This window comes from Saccoglossus kowalevskii, chromosome 5, assembly GCF_978046115.1.
Source record: "Saccoglossus kowalevskii chromosome 5, keSacKowa6.1, whole genome shotgun sequence".
Taxonomy (NCBI): Eukaryota; Metazoa; Hemichordata; class Enteropneusta; family Harrimaniidae; genus Saccoglossus; species Saccoglossus kowalevskii.
The window spans coordinates 29766526-29786238 of NC_140645.1; the positions used below are offsets into that span (position 1 = coordinate 29766526).

The 19713-nt window shown below is 32.1% G+C and overlaps 1 protein-coding gene across 3 annotated transcripts; it reads right to left on the reverse strand.

Moving 5' to 3' along the window:
- Nucleotides 1-2162: 2162 nt before the first annotated feature.
- On the reverse strand, nucleotides 2163-17056 carry LOC102810042 (tyrosine kinase receptor Cad96Ca-like). 3 transcript variants are annotated; one of them, XM_085499301.1, is made up of 13 exons: nucleotides 16734-17056; nucleotides 15758-16030; nucleotides 14879-15034; nucleotides 14687-14731; nucleotides 14275-14360; nucleotides 13856-14072; nucleotides 13658-13765; nucleotides 13401-13555; nucleotides 13138-13260; nucleotides 12883-12994; nucleotides 12533-12629; nucleotides 12228-12327; nucleotides 2163-2284 (listed from the first exon to the last, which is right to left on the reverse strand). In XM_085499301.1, the coding sequence occupies exons 1-13, from the start codon at nucleotides 16792-16794 to the stop codon at nucleotides 2270-2272; spliced, it is 1548 nt and encodes a 515-aa protein (XP_085355427.1). In that variant the 5' UTR covers nucleotides 16795-17056; the 3' UTR covers nucleotides 2163-2269. The 3 variants fall into 3 exon arrangements, with proteins under 3 accessions (XP_085355427.1, XP_085355426.1, XP_085355425.1); XM_085499300.1 differs by lacking the exon at nucleotides 2163-2284 and adding an exon at nucleotides 11628-12110 and having other exon boundaries at nucleotides 13856-14069; XM_085499299.1 differs by lacking the exon at nucleotides 2163-2284 and adding an exon at nucleotides 11628-12110.
- Between the last annotated feature and the right edge of the window lie 2657 nt (nucleotides 17057-19713).

The window sequence follows — 19713 nt, forward strand, 5'->3', positions numbered from 1 at the left end:
TAAAAAACCAAAAAAATGAAAAGCACGATTTAAAAAAAGAAATAGTAAACAAAGTAACAAAGTAAGCTTAATTTTACATATTGTTTAGAATTGCATATGTAGGGGTTCATATAATATTGGCATTGCCAGTCATTTTTGTAAGTGTAATAACATTTATGAATGAGAAAGACTTTATTCTCCATCAGCAAATAATTTATAACCCAGAGATTTATAATAATGTACTAGAAACACTGACCCATTTAGATTACAGTGACATGGAGACAATTCACGGTATATACCTCTTTGAGAACACTAATTAATCAAATTAACTTTTGAAAAATAATTAATCAACCAAATATATCATTATTGTTTGGTGGGTCGTTCGTGATATAATAAGCACAAATGAAATGTTAACATTTTATTTTGAAAATGAACAGCAAAAATAAATCACAAACTAATTTCAGGAAAGCCCTGTCGAAATATATGTCGGTCAATTGGCTGGGAACCAATTCGTTAACAGCCATTCTGGAACTAGGCGTAACTATTATTCAGGTCACTGAAAAAATACATGTGAATAAACTTCAAAAAGTGCAATTATGACATTAGGCCAACGAAGTTATCGGAAATTGTCTGATGCAAAAAAGAGTTATCGGGCGAGAATATTCAGTAACACAATAAAAACATACTCAGAAAACATTCTTTGCAAAAGAACATTCCATTTTGAATATCAAAGAAAGGTTAGAAAAAATAGACGCTTATTTAAAATTAATTCTAATTTAGTCTTTAAAAAAAGATATTAAGATGGACATAATGTGATCTAATTTATTGAAGTTTTTCAACATTAAATTAATCGCTCTTGTGGATTAGCACAGAGCATATATGTACAACATTTCAATGAACTGTGCCGAGTATGCATATTATGCAAATTCGGAAATCTTTACCATTGTCTATAGGTCTCATTGAAATGCAATAATAGTTGTTTAGTTATAGGGAGAAAATTAATATACAAATTAGATAATTAATATGTAAGTGTTTAAACGAAAAACTAATTATATATGTATATTATCTCGGGCGCTCAATTAATTTTCAAATTGGTTGAAAAGCAGAAAATTGAATTAGGTAATACTATTTGATATATTTAAATGCAAAACTAACTAGGTTGTTTACCTAAACCATAAATGCAACAAGATTCATTGAAATTTAAGATGAGTACTATTTGAGATATCAATGGAAAAGCTAAAAACCAATTATTATGCAATTAGATAATTAATATGAAAAGATTTTAACCCATTTGAAACATAGGTCATAGTTGACCCATACAATAGCCTATAAAAAACCATATACATGTGTATGACATTTCCAAGTTGTGTTCGTCGATTCTGTTCAAAATTAGTATGCCTGTTGGCATACTGAGTCCCATCCATTGAGTTCATTCAGATTTTAGTACAGAGGCAATATATAATTTCATAAAGTTGAAACTTGATTCCAAATAGGTAGAAATTATTATTTTCTCGCATACCAAAAACATTTTATTTGTGTTACAATCAAATGCAAAATGGTCAACTGTTTGATTATGAGAACTGACTTCTTAAATATTGTGTGCAACATACTTTCTTTGGCAATTCATATGATTAGAAAGCTTGTATTTTTTTTCATTATACAAGTACCTTGAAAGTAATTTCTGTAATACATATTGCATGTTTTACGGCTTTATTATTGACTCTTTCAGGTTTTCTGGTCAGTCATTGTGCAATGTGTCTAGTACCTAGTAATCACTGTATATTGTGGAATGTGTTGGGACAGAGCTCATAACTCTGCCCCGATGTACTACTGATGACAATGTTTATTTAACTTTAACATATGCTAAGCATGCTCCATTGGTAATTTTCTTGAATTAATATTATAATTACATAATATATTTTTCTGTTAATGATACTCAGATATATAATGTATATTTTCACGAGCAAATAATACAAACCTGTTACTGTCAATGAGATAGATTTCGCATCAATACCATCACCAGCAGCGTATACTTCACACCAATATGTGCCAGCATCACTCAACTGTGTGTCATTTATAACTAAACTAGATTGGTCTTGAATGTCATGTCTGGGAAATGCAGGCCGTGGAAAAACTTGTCCACCTCCAGCTTGTATAACTATAGTACCTGTAGCTACACTACTCCCTTTATACCATGTAATCTCTATACCACTACTAGTTGTAGTGAATGTACATTCCAGAACTGTCGTTGTAGTCTCAATCGTAGTTAGTGCAGCTGGAAGAGTAACAGTCAAGGCAACAGAACCTGAACACATGAATCACTAATAATTAGAACATAGTTAAACTACACATGGCTTACACTGTATATGTAAGGCTGGACTAATCATAGTATAGGGCGTGGATATCATTTGATATTAGTCACCTAATTACAAAATGACATAGAAGTTACTCACAATTACTTATTACTGAAACAATTAAGAGTAATTCAAAGGCAGATGCAATGTAGAGTGTACACCATGTACAACAACATGGTTACAAGTATGGAAATTATCCATGCTGGTAATTTAAGTTGAATAATATGGAACGTAATGATGAAATAACATTAATCAATATATAACAAATGAAATGTCTGCATTTACAAGCTGCTTGTTAATTAAGTGTCCATGTACCAGTTCTACACTTAACTCATGACCTGGACTGCCAGACAATTTAACATGTGTGGGTATATAATGTCTGTCTTGGTAAAATGTAAAGCATATACCAAAATTTCGAATTATAATGCATTGTGGGATAGTTATGTCAGAAAGCAGACATATTTCAAGATAGACAGATGTGTTTGATTCTGCCATCTGTCTCAGAATATACTATGATTTGGAATTGTCATATTGTCTATGATTGCAAGTCAGTTATCTTTTATTTTATTGCTAAAACACAATCATTGGTGAACCAGGTTTAACAAAAATTGGAGATAAAGTAAAAAAAGTGCAAACAATTGACAGTTGACCATATCCGATCGATAAGTAACACGAATCTACTGGTGTTTATTCGCGCCTGGCTCCATAATCCCGGGAATTGCACCAGTGCATGAGAATGAGAAATTTAGCTTACATGGTCTGCTCAGTTGTTTACTTAGTACGCAGCTATCATCATTGCAAGATGTGCATCAATTTAGGATCCTATATTTTCATTTGACATGCTTTAACATCTGAGAAAAGACTCAATCCCAGAAAAAAAACACTTACTATCAGTCGCAGAGTTTAGAACATATCACTTACACCATTAATACCATGCAAACAAACCTGGAGACTTAACAAATAGCCATGATTGACAGACATTCTGAATAATCATAACGACTGTTTGAAACGTGCAATCTTTTTAGTCGAAAGTTATGCTTAAATGTCAGCAAAATAACATGAACATTGCATCCTTTATACATTCACGGTTGTGTGCATTGAAAATACTTTTTCCCATGCATTCTGGTTCGCAGTGAGTGATTTCTTAGAGTACCACGAATCAATATATTACGAGTGTCATTTGTGTAACTAAACCTGGTTACCATCTTTCATTTTAAACACCCATAGCCGTGATTTATAAATGATATTGAAGAAGTATGTTGTGACATTTATATTAAGTGTGGTTTGGGTTTATGGGTTAAAATACATGTTTGGACGTAGTATTGGGTAAAAATAATATTTTGCCTGTTTGCGGTACCAATTTACCAATTCAAAAAACTTCATATATATAAAAAATAATTTTAAATCAATCAGCTGGATGATAAACAGAATACAGGCATTCACTAGAATGAAAATTAGTCTAATCAAAAAATGAATCAAACCAATCTGACAGTGATCAATCTACATATAGAATATCAAAACAATCGGGCTGATTTTCAAAAAGACGTTAGAAATCTTCTACCAAAATGAAAATCAAAGAAAGTGTGGAGAGTATTTGAGGCGTGTAAAAAACAATTCAGAGTTAAGATTAGTTTTTCAAACAAGAAGCTTGGCAACTAATATTTGTCTGCTATTTGAGATGCATATGAAAATAATGTAAAACACAGTATTGACATTTATAATACTTACAGAGCACCTCTACTATAAGTTCAATTTGAATCAGATTTCAGGCTTGGCTTATAATAATTTTAAAATCAATATGCAATGTCTTAGAGCATTATGATTTATTGTGATAAGTTTATTAGTACTTGATATATTGAATGAAAAGCGACCTAATGGTCGAATTAGCTTGACGGCCCCACCAGAACATTGTTGTAACCAAGTTAAGTAATGCACAAATATAAAACAATGCAGTTAATAAGAATTACCGATATCGTCACAAAAACAAACAAGTCTTAACGAGGCCAATCCAAGGTACCTACATACAACATATCAAAGCAAACTGGCTGACAGTTTTCAAGAAAAAGTCAAAAATATAATGTTATTACCCAAAATGACATAAATATTTGGTAAAAATACATAATAAATGATATTCTCCCGAAATCCAAAAAAATACATTGGCCCATTCAAAGTAATTTTCGTGAAGAAGTCGAAAATAACATGTGTTATTAAAAATGACAAACTTATTCGCTAAAATAGAAATTTCCATTGATACGCCGGAAATGAACACATCTGTAAACTGTTTAAAAAATCAATATCAGCGAAAGTGGTATGACGAGACGCGCTTACATTATAGTGAAGGTTTTTCTCCAGAATGGAAAGTATTGGTTCACAATGTGTGGCGGTGTGTTTGGCATAAACCGATTCAATCTATTTGTACATCGATGCACAGGTATGTGTTCTGAAAAATCACAAACCAAAAACATAGTCGCTAAACATTGACTATGTACGTTTTAGTGTTCTAAAATATGAAACATAATTCAATGCGACACAGATTAACTAAACTGATTGTATTTGTAACAGTAACCGGAAAATGCAATTTTGCCGACGAGGGCGCTGTAAACCACGCTAGGAAATTAAGGTTTAATGATTCAAAGAGTCAAATGGTATATTACATTATTTATAATGGCGAATTTCCTTACAATTGTGCATGTTCATGATCGGCTCGATGTATGTACACGATTTACATATTTATAGCACGTATTTATAACAAATGAATGTTTACTGAAGTACTGAATGTTAAAATTGGAATTATGCACATTTATATTGCAACTAGCACAGACTTATTATTACATTGTCAAACAATAATAAGTGAAACCAATCAATAATTATGTGTGGACTACTTATCATTAAAATCAGTGCAACATAAACTTGCCTGTTTGAAGTCATAGTTTACATACCCACATGAAGGCAATGAAATATGTACTTACTTGTAAAAACAGATAGTAGAACAAGACTTGTAGTAAACATTGTGATCTGACTTTGATGCTTATGCTGCTATTGCAATTTCCGGGTTCATGAACTTTGACATTCTTTCGCTGGCAGTTTAAATGAAAACATTAAAGTTGCCTACTACAGATATTTATTTGCACAATGTGACTGTCGTCTGCACAGATAGATTTATTTCTGTTCAATTATCACCTTATTGTTGTTGGGGGTGTTTGCGCGCTTCAGTGCCCTCAAGAGCTACGCTATCGAGAGTCTTGTACTCCTGTTAGGGTTACCCAAAGCGGAAAAGTTGACAGGTAGAAGCAAGACGTCCTCAAGGTTAGGGGTTGGGCTATGGGCTGATAACCCATTCGATAAAAAGTTATTATTGTTATCAGATGCGAACGGCAGGTTAGCTCACAGCGGAGAAGGTCATTGCTGAACGCAAAACACAAACTTCATGGGATAATTGGACACGATCTGAATGAATAAAAAGGAGATTGAAAGATCAATACAATGATGTAAACAGCCAGGTAAAAAGACATATTAGAACTGGCCAAAGGGACTCGACTGACAAAATAGCATCTGGCGCAGAAACAGCAGCTAATGAAAACAGTATACAGGCTCAAAAATATACTGTGTAAAAACCACCAAAACAAAGTTAGAAATTGAAGAGGAATTTAACACTATTACCAATCGTAAAGTCTTGAGCCGAGTCTCCATAGCCAGAATAAAGAACAGAGTTGATGAAAGTCTCAGAAAAGAACAGGTTGGATTTCGGGAGAGAGGGCAACAGAACAAATATACATTCTACGTTATACTATTGATCGAGTCACTATGCGTTAATTTCATTGACTTCGAAAAAGCATTCAATTCGAATTTGTGTACCTAGGTGCATCCTTAACAAAATCAGGAGGACTAATGGGAGACATGAAAAATAGAATTTCAGATGAGAAACATTCATAATAAAATATAGAACAGCAACAAAATCAAGAACAACAAACCTCAAATTATAGTATGGATTCCACTATGAAATGTATTATTTATATTGTTATCATATATGATTCGGAAATGTGTTGTTCTAAATATTCATTGATAATAATTAAAAATTAAGCATTGTATGTGTCCCTAGTATAAATGAGTTGAGAATTGTTCACTTTATTTTATTTTTGCACGTAATTCATCATGAAGCTTGTATTGGCTGTTGTATTGTATAGACAGTAAACTTTTGATAGTATATTTGTATCACCTGAGAAGTCATGTATCGTAATTTTACATATATAAAGCGAGATTCAAAATATATTTTCTGATATCAATTTACGAAAACTTTAATGTAACATATAGAATTGATAACATTAACATGGTGGTTTTTTATGTGTGTTTATTTCCTAGGTGTATAACTGAGTGAACTTTGACCTCTCCACCCACAACTCGTTACACAGCATAAAATACAAATTCCCAGTCACACGAAATGCATAAGAAATAACAGTAACGTACAAACTACACGTAACGTACAAACGCACGTAATAAAATTTCTATGCAAAAAATTCCTTACGCAAAATCTCAAGAAATCAACAATTTAAAGTACATATTCGATCGGACAAATTGATAAACAGTGACACTACACACAGGCAATAAATAATGTCATGTAAGTTACCTTCATAAATTTAACATAAATACACTGAAGAAGACCCGTCATGGATTTGCGATAAAGACAATGTAGGAACATTTTGACGGTTATTTCCATAGTTAAAACAACCAAATTGGTAACTATATTCTTTGTCTCATCAGATTTCCAATATAAAACACAGTGTATTGAGGCAAACAGCGTACAATTATCAACATTTAATACGACATGTGATATTTCTGCGGCCGTATTGATATGCAGAGTCTAATTTTCAACAATTATTTTCATATACCATGTGTAATTGCTCCGGTTAACTGTGGCATATATTGAAAACCTGCATTGTCTCAGCTACATAATTTCAAGCTCAAGCTTCTAATCACTGACTGAGTTCTCGTCGTTTTTTTAATACATATTCACGACACATATACATTAGCGTAGTTTTTATTTAATGAATGTTATCATTGAATGGAAACACTAGTCTACACCTTACAATCTAGACAGCTCAACAAACGTTGAATACCACGGAATGCGCTTTACAATACAGGTCAACACAGGGGTCAATTGTGTTTGAAGTAAAGACTGGCAACTTAGGTTCATGTCACCAATACCTTTGACATGCAGATTGGATTTCCATATTTCATACACTATGTGAGAACAATGAATACTCCCACCACGTGTTTGCGTTACCTGTACTTTTTTGCAGTTTAACCCTGGAACCCGTCTTACGCTGCTGATACCTAGGATTGTTATAAATATTTGACTCGTTTTTTATTACAACTTGCGCTAAATGTCTATGAATTCAATCGGTATCTCATGCATACAAAATTATATGACGGTTTCACTTGTTCGTATTTATTTGTACTTTTTCAAACATGGAATTATTCACTTTAATTTATACGAGAATTAAACATGTACTTTATTGTTATTTCAGTTTTGAAATGTACATAATCCATGATTATTACCTTAATTTAACCCTTGATGAAGAAAGTTCTTCTTTGGAATATATAATGAAGCAACATGTAACAACGCTTCCTTACATATGCAGTATTACTAGAACAAACACTGATTTGGTTAGATCCATGTTTATGTAAAACAAGTCATGGAATCCCCGAATAAAACAAATATACACAATGCGTCGCATGTCTGTGTCCCCAATATACGGATTTTTGCATCTGTAGTATTATATCAGGTACTTGCAGTACTCGTTAGATGATTTGTTTTTATTTATGTTTACTTATGACATGTAGGTGTGTGATTTATAGTGAACTGAAAGATCAAGTTAATGTCAGAGTGAGTTGAATCAAGTAAGGTGTTACATCATGTTATTCTCTAAAGCTTATTATTAAGCACAGTTTATTTCAAAGTCGCATTTGGTATATACGCCATCTTTTGATATTAATAATGTGCATCACTATACAACTGTCACCGTAACGTCATAAGGTACAGCGTGTCGTAATGTTGTAGTATTTTACGGGGTATTTTCATTCTACCATTATATTATTTTCAAGTAAATGTTATATTAGCATTAGATTGTATGCCGTGTTATATCCAACCGTAGGTTCGTAATCTATTCAACATAATCACAAAATAGTTCTAGTAATAATAACGAGTTATTGTTACTATTTGAACCTTTGTCACCACTGCACCAACAACGGTTATTGGAATTGTAAATAAAATCCACCATTAACTAAACTATGCTGAATGATACTTTTTGCATTAATAATTCCGTAATCATTCACTTTGTATTCAAGTATATTTCTGTTCATACATCACACTATAACATCCCTCGTACATGTCTCGTTCTCGTGACATATCCAGCTCAGTCTAGTAGTATTAAGGTGCAGTTCCAAGATTGGCTAACCTAAGAGTAATGGGAACAGTTGACCATAACGTAATGGTTTATCAACATCATATGATATAACAGAACGCCATGCCAACGGCCTAATGTGTGTGGGCTATTTAAGGCACCTTAATAAATGACGCACTGTACCATGCGGTCGTATTCATATGCGGAGTGTATTATCTGCAGTATGTTGTTTCATATGCTATGCGTAATTATTCCAGATAACTACACATATTGTGTAAACCGACATTGTGTTAGCTGCATAACTGTAGCATATTTCATAAACTGTCAATATAAATTAGACTTACACTTTGATCGTCATTCTAAATTGAAAAAAAAGGAAGCTACGCGAAGAACGGGATTAAAATTTACAACATCAACCACAGCAGCATTTAACGATTGTACTATAAGATTTTTCATGGTCTGTTTATAACACAACACACCACACCACACATATACAAATTTTAGTTTAATTGATAGCATTATATAAATAAAAGTCTGTGAGTCTTCTTTGAATTGAAACGCTAAAAAAATAATTATCTAGACCTACAATCTTGCCATCTCAACAACCATTAAATGCAATGCGGTACACAATACAGGTCAACACAAAGGTCAATTGTGTTTGAAGTAAAGACTGGCAACTAAGGTTCATGTTCTCAATACCTTTCATATGCAAATTAGATTTTCGCAATTCAGACACTGTGTGAGCGAAATCGTCAATCCCGCCACCACAGTGTGCTTGAGTTGTGTGTATTCTATTTGCCTTGAGCTCAATTCATGGCAACCGTTCTATGCTGCTGGTGTTTATAGTTGTTTTAAATATTTGACTTGTTGGTTTTTTCATAATTTGTATCTGTATAGGTCTATGAATCTAACATGGCGGTATCTCATACATAAACAACAGGTTTTACTCATTAATATACATTTTTGTTTTTCAAACGTGGAATTATCAAATTCTATTTTCACGAAATTTAAATAATGTACATATTCTACGGTTAATATTTTCGTATTTAACATCACGTGTTAATAATATGAAATTTTATGAGGAAGATACATCATTACGCGTTGTGTTGTACATCTGTCACCGTAACGTCATAAGTTACAGCCTGCCGTAATTTTGCGGTATTTTGCGGAGTATTTTCATCCTACCATATTAGAAAATGCGAATTCCAAATATGGAATGATTACGCGCATAAGCGTTCTCTAATAATAAAAACAGACATGGCTGCCTCAAGGGTTTTACCGTACTCAACTCAAAGAAGTTCGCTGATTCTGTCCTACACATTTTGAATTTCGGCACTCCCATGGTGTATCCTTGGAAGGTAAATATTCATAATAATAAGGTTATTGTGAGTATACGAGGATGAGGTATCCTTGTAATAACCTCATATTACGTGTTATGGATATGACATTATTCAAATGCTCACCCCATCAGAGGTAGGATATACAGTTTTAGCGACCAGAAAAGCTCATTTTCAACCACGGCGAAGATAAGTCTAGGATTTTGTGAAGATATCATATGATATTTAGTCACGCTTGCAGTGAGTTTTGCTAGTGGGCTCATCTACGCGCTTTGAGAATTCGATCCGTGGTTCATGGACTTTGTCGTAGCACGGCACCACTGTATATAATTGTGTTAGACATTATTCTGTGTTTTGTCAGTATATGTACATATTATGTATAGTGTATTTGTTGAAGGAATATTTTCTACACCAATATGTGTATGTCATTGGGCAATTAAATTATAAAGGTTGAAAAGTCCATCAAATTACACCAAGGTCAAAGGTTATGCAAGTTGTCGAATAAAAAAAAATAACTTATGTGGAGTTACATGAAAACACACACTTCCCTGTCGTGTGTCATGGCGTACTTGAAGTTAAAACATTCAAAATGAACAGGAGTGATTGATATATTTAAAACTAAAACATGGACAAATGTATTATTGTTTCAAATATTTGTGTGTGTCATATGGTGGAATACAGGTGACATGCTTGGTGATTTTAGCAGCAAGATATGTATGTTCATGGGAAATTACATTATAACAGTCAAAAAAAAAACATCTAATTAGACCAACGTAAAAATAAAATTGTTAGCCCTTGTTTGTTTTTACTGATGATAAATATATTTTAACAAAATAAACATATATCATTGTTTCAAATATGTGTGTGTCATATGGTGGACACGAACAAATACATTATAAAGATTTCAAACTCCATCTCTTTACACCATGAATGTAAGGACTGGATAACATTTTATATTACACAGCGGACTTCGACATTCTCATTATACCTATACACGTCATCATAATCAATACATGTCATATATTAGTTACGGACGTCTTTAATATGCAACTCGTCAAAGAGAACTGGGGTTAAATTTATAATTTGCGTACAATTGCGGACACAATATTATTTTAAAATCGTTGAATCGTTCAACCACCAATGCAACAGAGTACAAGCTATAAATTGCAATAAAATTAACCTCCTAGAATGCATAGATTGTACATCATGTCAGATTTATTCTTTTATGAAGGTTCGTATCTACACTCACACATTTTTTCCATCTGAATGGGAAAAACAAATAATTCATAGATGTGGAATCGAACATATTACTTCAAGCATAAGAAGGAAACGACAATTGCACTACACTGCGTTATTCAATTAGATAAAGAAATATTTATTGCTCGAGACCTACGGTCAATATATTTGATATTGTAGAATTAAAGATTAATCAGCCACTGAAGCGAATATATGTATAATGTCTGCGCCGTGAATACATTAGCAATACCGAAGTATACTTTTTCAATCGTATGTATTGTTTTCCTACTACTAAAAATCGGTAAAGCAAGACACTTGCGTTAGAAACAAAACTATTTTAATAACATTCTGGATATATAAAATGACACGGTTATATATAAAACGGTTTTGAGGTGATAAACTTGAAGTATATTCAATCACAACACCACTATTGCATAAACGAGGGATAAATGATTATAGCGGTATTCACTATCTTTACATTCGTTTCAGACTTCTTAACAGTAAATCAAATCGATCAACATGGAATATATGACAATTGTAATTAGAAATATGTGTCATGTCGGCATTTTTGACTATTTGTAAAATGAACAAACCACATATACATATACAAAATGATCAGATGAAATTTGATTTAGGCGGAAGTAAAAGAAGGAATACATATTTATAATGGATTGATTTATAACAGATATACACTTTTCAGACATATAACGCACATCTTGTTATAGCCGGTCTTCAATGCAAATTCGTCATGTTCATATATTTGCATATGGAGACACATTCACATTGAACGAGTTATCGAGTTCCTGTTTATTAAACAGAATATAACACAATAGTAAGTAATTGCCAATGCTGTATAGACAATTACAATAATTCTTGTTTAATTATTTATTGAATTTCAATGTATTTCAGTCTAATCTTACCTTGCTTTCGTTCAGCAGCGACCTTAATGACTTGACCAATTTGGTGAATGTCGGCCGATCTCGAGGATGACGATTCCAACACAATTTCATCAGTTGATACCTATTGAGATATTTGTGAAGTCTGTACCAATGATGCATAAATACTAAATATAACATATTTTAGTTTATCTTAAATTAAAACCTCCACAGTAGAACAAACTTGGAATACAATTGTGCGTTGATTAACAAACAATAACAAGTATATATGTTATACAGGATGCAAGTATTATTTTCCCCGAAATACGATCAGTGAAACGTATACATACATAGCAGCGCGACAATGAGTTGGTTTTGGTAATACTTTCCCATTAGTTACCATCACTTTTACATCTTCTTCTTTTGTACCGTGATAAGGTGTTGATCCTGTAGAAGTAGTATGTCGGTCATCATAATTTCAGCTTATAATAGAAATTACGAAAAAGTTTGCTAAATTTATTTACTATTTGTGTTAATTTATTACTTTTTTGTATATTTTAAAAATGCGTCCTTACCATACAATTAAATATATACTTAGTTAGTACAATTAATGGCATTCAACTTATTAATGAATATACACTGCCGATTATCTTTTCGTCACGTCCCCGTTAATAGGGCAATATAATTATATCCGTTTTACCTTGGGTAATAATTTCCCATATTACAATACCAAATGACCACACATCACTCTTGGGAGTAAATCGTCTGTTTAACAGCGTTTCAACTGACATCCATTGATACGGAAAATTACCCTGACAAAAATAGAAAGAATATTACAACCCAGAGCATAAACGCTGTGAGTTTACTCATATAGTAAATCACAAATATTTTTTTTATCTGCAACATGCGCAGTCAGAGAACATGACTAAAGACAGCGTTTAATTATTAATTTTACCTTTGTTTTCTCGAAGAACCGTGCGTCATCTATTACGTCACTAGCATAACCAAAATTAGAAATTTTACACTTCTTGTCATCACTAATCAACACATGCCCAGCAGTCAAATATCGATGCATTATCTGAAATACAAAATAATTGCAAAGTCACAGTGTTATGTGAGTGTTTTTTGGTATGACATTTGTAAAGCAGGCATTTTTTCATTCTACTAAAAACGATACTATCTTGGTTTACACACACATTAGTGATATCATCACAATACCTTTAAGCTAGACAGATACTCCATTCCATTGGCGATATCCATAACGAATAAAAACAAGTCTTTATACGGGGTTTTCATGGTTTCATGTGTGTGCTGCGATTGGAGAAATGTCTTCAAGTCGACATTTAAATGATCAAGTATTATGAAACTGGGACCTAAAAAAAAGATAAACATAATAGTCACTGAATTGAAATGCATGGAAAGTTAGCATGATGCATCACAATATTTCAAATGTTGTAATCTATCAGTCTACCTACCGTTTTCTGTACAACACCCAAGTATTCGAATTATATTACTATGCCCACGTGTTGATTGCAATAATTCTATTTCCTTCATAATTTCATTTTCTATCATTGGATCACCGTCTGAAAATGGATATTATGATTAACGTAATTTATATTTTGTCAGTGAAGCAGATATATAGAAGTCAATTGAATGTTTCACTAAATACTCACTACTACTTTTCTTAATCACTACATTGGAATTTCCAGAGACGCCATCAATATTCCATGCTTCTGCTTTACTGATTTCATACAACTTCCCAATCGAAATAATAATTTTGATACAAACACGATCTCTTGGAAATTCGATTGTCTTCTGTCCTGATTTCATATAAACAACTTCATTCTTGTCAAATGAAAGTTTAGCATACTCCTCTTCTGTTACTTCCTTCTGCAACAAATATCTTGTAGTTTAGTAAAATACAATATGGGTTTATGAAAAGCAAATCTTCAAAAAAGGTCACACAGTTATCATGTTTCCTGCTATATAACTTCAACCGAATTTACACTGATTAACAACAAAATAACAGTTACAAACAAGAATATAACTATACGATCACGTGTGGAAGTAAAGTTAATATTTTTGTACTCACTTTAGTGGAACCGATTGTCTCAATAGATTCATAAGCTACGTCTGCATTATTGTCAGATTCCAACTTATTTTCAATTTCTGAATAATCTGTCAATATTGTAAACATTACAGTTCTATGTAATTACCCCATTGATACAGGAATAAAAGTGTTATACCAAATAATTGTGACGTGACATAACAAATAATTTTGACGCGATCTGAATTAAGTTCATGCATATATTTTGTATATGTTGAATATATTGTACGGGATACAAATTGGGGACAACAATCAAACAGTGGAGTTATTGTTATAAACACAAAACAAGAATAATATCTTGAAATATATAGAAGAAGTATGTTAGAATATCTTAAATTGTGATTCTATAAATTAATGTTTGACATGCTCAGGACAAATGTATTTTTATTACACTCACCTACAGCCACATTTTCGTATTTTATATCATCTAAAACTGTTTCTTCTGCCGAGAAAAACACTTTTTGTAACAATGTATTGTTGTAAAGAATCATTTGAATATATACTTATTATAAATGAAATAATATATGTCATGGATTGAGTAAAACATAACAGGTCACTTATAGTATCAAGCTAATTCCAATTCGCCCACCTGTGTTTTCTTTATGTTGATTTCTTCTTTTCAAAAATATTATAACAGGTACAATCGTAATCGCCAACAAAATAAGGATAACACTTGGCATGATGTATACTGCAGCGTTAGTGTGTAGTGTAGATCTATGACCATCAACAATGCTTGCTGGCTGAGCTATAAAATACAGACATTTAACTGTTAAAATGGAAACACGTGTTTTGCATAATATTATAGGCAAACATTATACGCTTAATATTCCAGAATTTATCATGTGTTTGGTTACTGTTAACAGAGGGGAGTTTTTTTTTTTTATTTTCAACAACGATAAACATACATTATCGTAATTGCACTATAGTATAATTAAAAAACACACACATAAATGAAATGTTGTCGTGTGTATTCATGTGTTTCAATAGATAGTTGAAGAATTGCCTTTGTCTTTCATTACGTTGTGTTCCCAGCGATTTGTCCCAGCTGTACATATTAATGACGCGACATATGTTCGTATGACATTTTTTTATTTGAATTTGATTTTTAAAAATTTCCGAATATGAACAGTAAATGTTCGATATTCCATCTCATATGGCATACATAAAAATGAATATTATTTTGATGAGCAAATTTACATATTTGCACACAATTAGCATAACAATGACGTAATTCAACAAGTGTACACGTAGTTTGTGGATCTTCTAACCTTAGTCTGTACATACAATATTTCAATACAACATGTTCTACTTACAATTCTGAAGCTGCATTTTTACCCCACAACACCAACCAATTTGCATAAACCAAATACTACTGATATCACTGGTTGTGCTAATTTATGCCAGTGAAATATTTACCTCAACAATGAAAATACATAGTGGTTATTTGCCAAAATAATTATAATCTCACCTTCAGTAATAATCAACTGTGTTTGACTTCTACTTTCTCCAATTATATTTTTACTGATGACAATAATATTATATTCTGTCCATGGTAGCAATCCATCAATTGTTAGTTTGTTGCTTGTTGTTTCCTCTGTTAATTGCATTTCTTCATCTGATGATACCCAATATTCAATATAAAATGACTGTGATTCGCCTCCATTGAATCCAGGGATCCATGTCACATTTATAGTATTATGGGATGGGGATAACTCAATACCTGACACTGGATATGGACGACCTGTTGATGAGAATGAAATTAAATCAAATGATTAAACATAAGTATGGAGTTTAGTATTAACATCACATGTACATTGAACGTTAGTGTGAATTTCAGTTACATAATGTATGAAAAAATAAGTTTCCAGCTCTTGACTGTTCATACCATTGTAACTACCCGCTAAAATATGTTAGTGTTCAGATATTTTAAATATATCAAGAATACGTCAATACAATGTGTATTAGATTATTGCTATTTGGGGTTGCCATGTTTACGTCAATCATGAAAATATATAATAATCAATTGGTTGTATGTAAGCTGTAAAAAGGTAGACATATATAGATAGATATATACGGAAACCGGCACACACATACAGAATGGTGAAACAAATTTTAAAATGCGAATGGCAACTACTATATTTTGAAAACTGTCCGCATTCGTAATATCACTAAATAGAGAGTAGAAGCTAACTTATATGAATTATTAACAAAATAAAATATAAAATGTGGAATACACTATATAACAGCGCCTAATTTCGTCCGGTATTGTTGGATTTGTTGCCATCATATACCGAAGTATAATGTTCTATTTATTTCATAAAGATAATTTATTACTTGTTTTGTATCGTACAATGGTGTTGGAATAATTTGAGTTAACAAATGTCTTACCAACTTTAACTTTAATTACACAATGTAATTGTTATTGTCAAAGTATAATTACTCACCTTTTCCTTGGAATATTACAATAAATGTTGTATTTGCAAAGTAGTTTTCAGCAACACACATGTAGTCACCATAATCATCAGATTGTGTATTACTAATTGTAATTAAGCTTTCATGTAATGTTCCTTGTGTAGAGGTAGTAATTGTAATTCTGTCATTGATGGTGAGAACATTTCCATTTGGACCAAACCATTGTATTGTAGAGGTAGGGTTGCTGTTAATCTGACATCGTAGTTCTCCCGTGTCCCCCTCATTAGCTCTTGACTGTCCATTCCTTGTTTCATTCACTGCAATTGGTGTGTCTAGAAGGCAATAACTATGTTATTTTCTAACCATGGATTTCACAGCATTAAATATCTAGAATGATTTTAATTTATCTGATAGATATGTTTTAAACATGTTTTTATTCATGTCAAATCATTCTAGTGAACTCTGGAAGTTAAGTAAATTTATGGAAACCCACAAGACATAATGCAGTTCACCGTGACATGCCCAGCTAACTTCATCACCAAAATTGTTCAAATCTAATTGATATGAGATGAAATATTCTATGAGGGTACACTATATCCTCCATCAACCAAAATGGTATGCACTGCAAACAAATGGACAAATGGACAGATGTCCACTGAAGGTTACACCTAAATATAAAGATGCGTGCAATATCGATAATATAGCATGGGCTTTTATTATACATGTGATAACCAGCAACTATTGAATATGGTGCAATTTTTAAATTATATTATCAGCGATTCAGTTAAAAAATGTATGCTTTCAGCTTGAAATGAACATGCAAGACAATTTTAATTCACACATGTGTTGTTTCGGGATTCACCATGTCCAAAAAATCTAATTACTAAAACTGTTTTCAATATATTCATAAATTCATAATGTAACTAAGTGCACCGGAAAGAGATGGTTAGGGACATACAATTATAGATTACGTGCTAACCAATACAATTCATATTTACAATAAACATTCAATTTCACTGGCTCAGATGTGGACACGTGACTTCTATCAAACTCGTTATTCACAGCTACACAGTAAAATTCACTGTTGTGGTGACGATATGATAAGACTAGGCTCAATTCTTGTATTGACATCCGTCCATGATTGTGTACATCATTGGTATACGTCATTGGCTTGTCATTTGATATTGGTTGGTTGTCTTGGTACCATTCTAATACTGCATCTGGGTTACTACTGCATGATGTACATGTCAACATTAAATTGTCATCTTCCATCACATGGTCTATGTTACCAGGATAACCAGTGAGTTGGGTTGTACAAGAAGATGAATAACTAGGAGGAACTTAAATAAATAAACAAACAAACAAACAAACAAATAAATAAATAATCTACTGATATACTATTAACCTCAGTATTAACAGCTTTACATTGATATTGTACCATATTATTAGTTAACTCCAATACTGTATGTATGCATAATGTAGAATAATACTTACAAAATACAGTGATTTGTTGAGTGGTTGAATCTACTGATATACTATTAACCTCAGTAGTAACAGATTTACATTGATATTGTACCATATTATTAGTTAACTCTAATACTGTATGTATGTATAGTGTAGAATAATACTTACAATATACAGTGATTAGTTGAGTGGTTGAAACTACTGATATACTATTAACCTCAGTAGTAACAGCTTTACATTGATATTGTACCATATTATTAGTTAACTCTAATACTGTATGTATGTATAATGTAGAATAATACTTACAATATACAGTGATTTGTTGAGTGCTTGAATCTACTGATATACTATTAACTTCAGTAGTCATAGCTTTACATTGATATTGTACCATATTATTAGTTAACTCTAATACTGTATGTATGTATAGTGTAGAATAATACTTACAATATACAGAGATTTGTTGAGTGGTTGAATCTACTGATATACTATTAACCTCAGTAGTAACAGCTTTACATTGATATTGTACCATATTATGGGATGGTAGTAATCTTATTTCTAAATCTTGTTGTCTTATTCTACCACCATTATTTCCACTTCTCTCTGAATAATCTGATATTGTTTCATCTGAATTACCAGTGAACATATCACCATCTTTATACCATGATATAACAGCTGCAGGATTACTACTGTCAGTTTCACAGGTTAATGTCAACATATCACCACTCTTTACTGCAGTGCTGTATCCACTCAAACTCACTGATGGTGGTTTAACTAAAAACAAAATGTAAACATGCATGTTGTGGTTATTTCCCATCGCTCTGTAAACTGATGAGCAATGACAATTCACTAATATTCACAATTGAATAACATACTAAAAAGTACAGTAACGTCTAATCAATCTGCATAAAACTATCTTCACCAAGTGGCACTAGTATATATACTTCAGATACTCAATATGGTTTCATGATATTATGTACATATTGCTGCAGTGACAATTATTCTCAGGACAAATTGGTTTATACAAATAAGAAGAGTAATAAATGTTTTTGTATTGAAATTGTCATTAAGCAATAATGTGTGTTAATTTAACCACAACAAAATTATGCTACTATAATTAATGTTCAATTATATCCTTGCCAAAGGGAATTTGAATAACACAGTAAATCATTTTTAAATGTTTATAATAAATGTGCATAATAATCACAAATAGACAGGCCATTTGCTAGAAAAATTAGGCCTTTTTTCCTGTCAAAGTTTTCTCTTCGGATTTTATGCCAGGAAGCATGTTAGAATATATTAAAGCTTGGGGCATGTTGAAAATTGTCCAAAAATTCAAGATGGCGGACGTGTTTCAAAATGGCGGACTTTTTAATATATTTTCGCGATACTGTGGAGATATTATCACTATAATTATACTATTTTTTTCTACCAAAGTTTTCTCTTCGGATTTTATGCCAGGAAGCATGTTAGAATATATTAAAACGTGGGGCATGTTGAAAATTGTCCAAAAATTCAAGATAGCGGACGTGTTTCAAAATGGCGGACTTT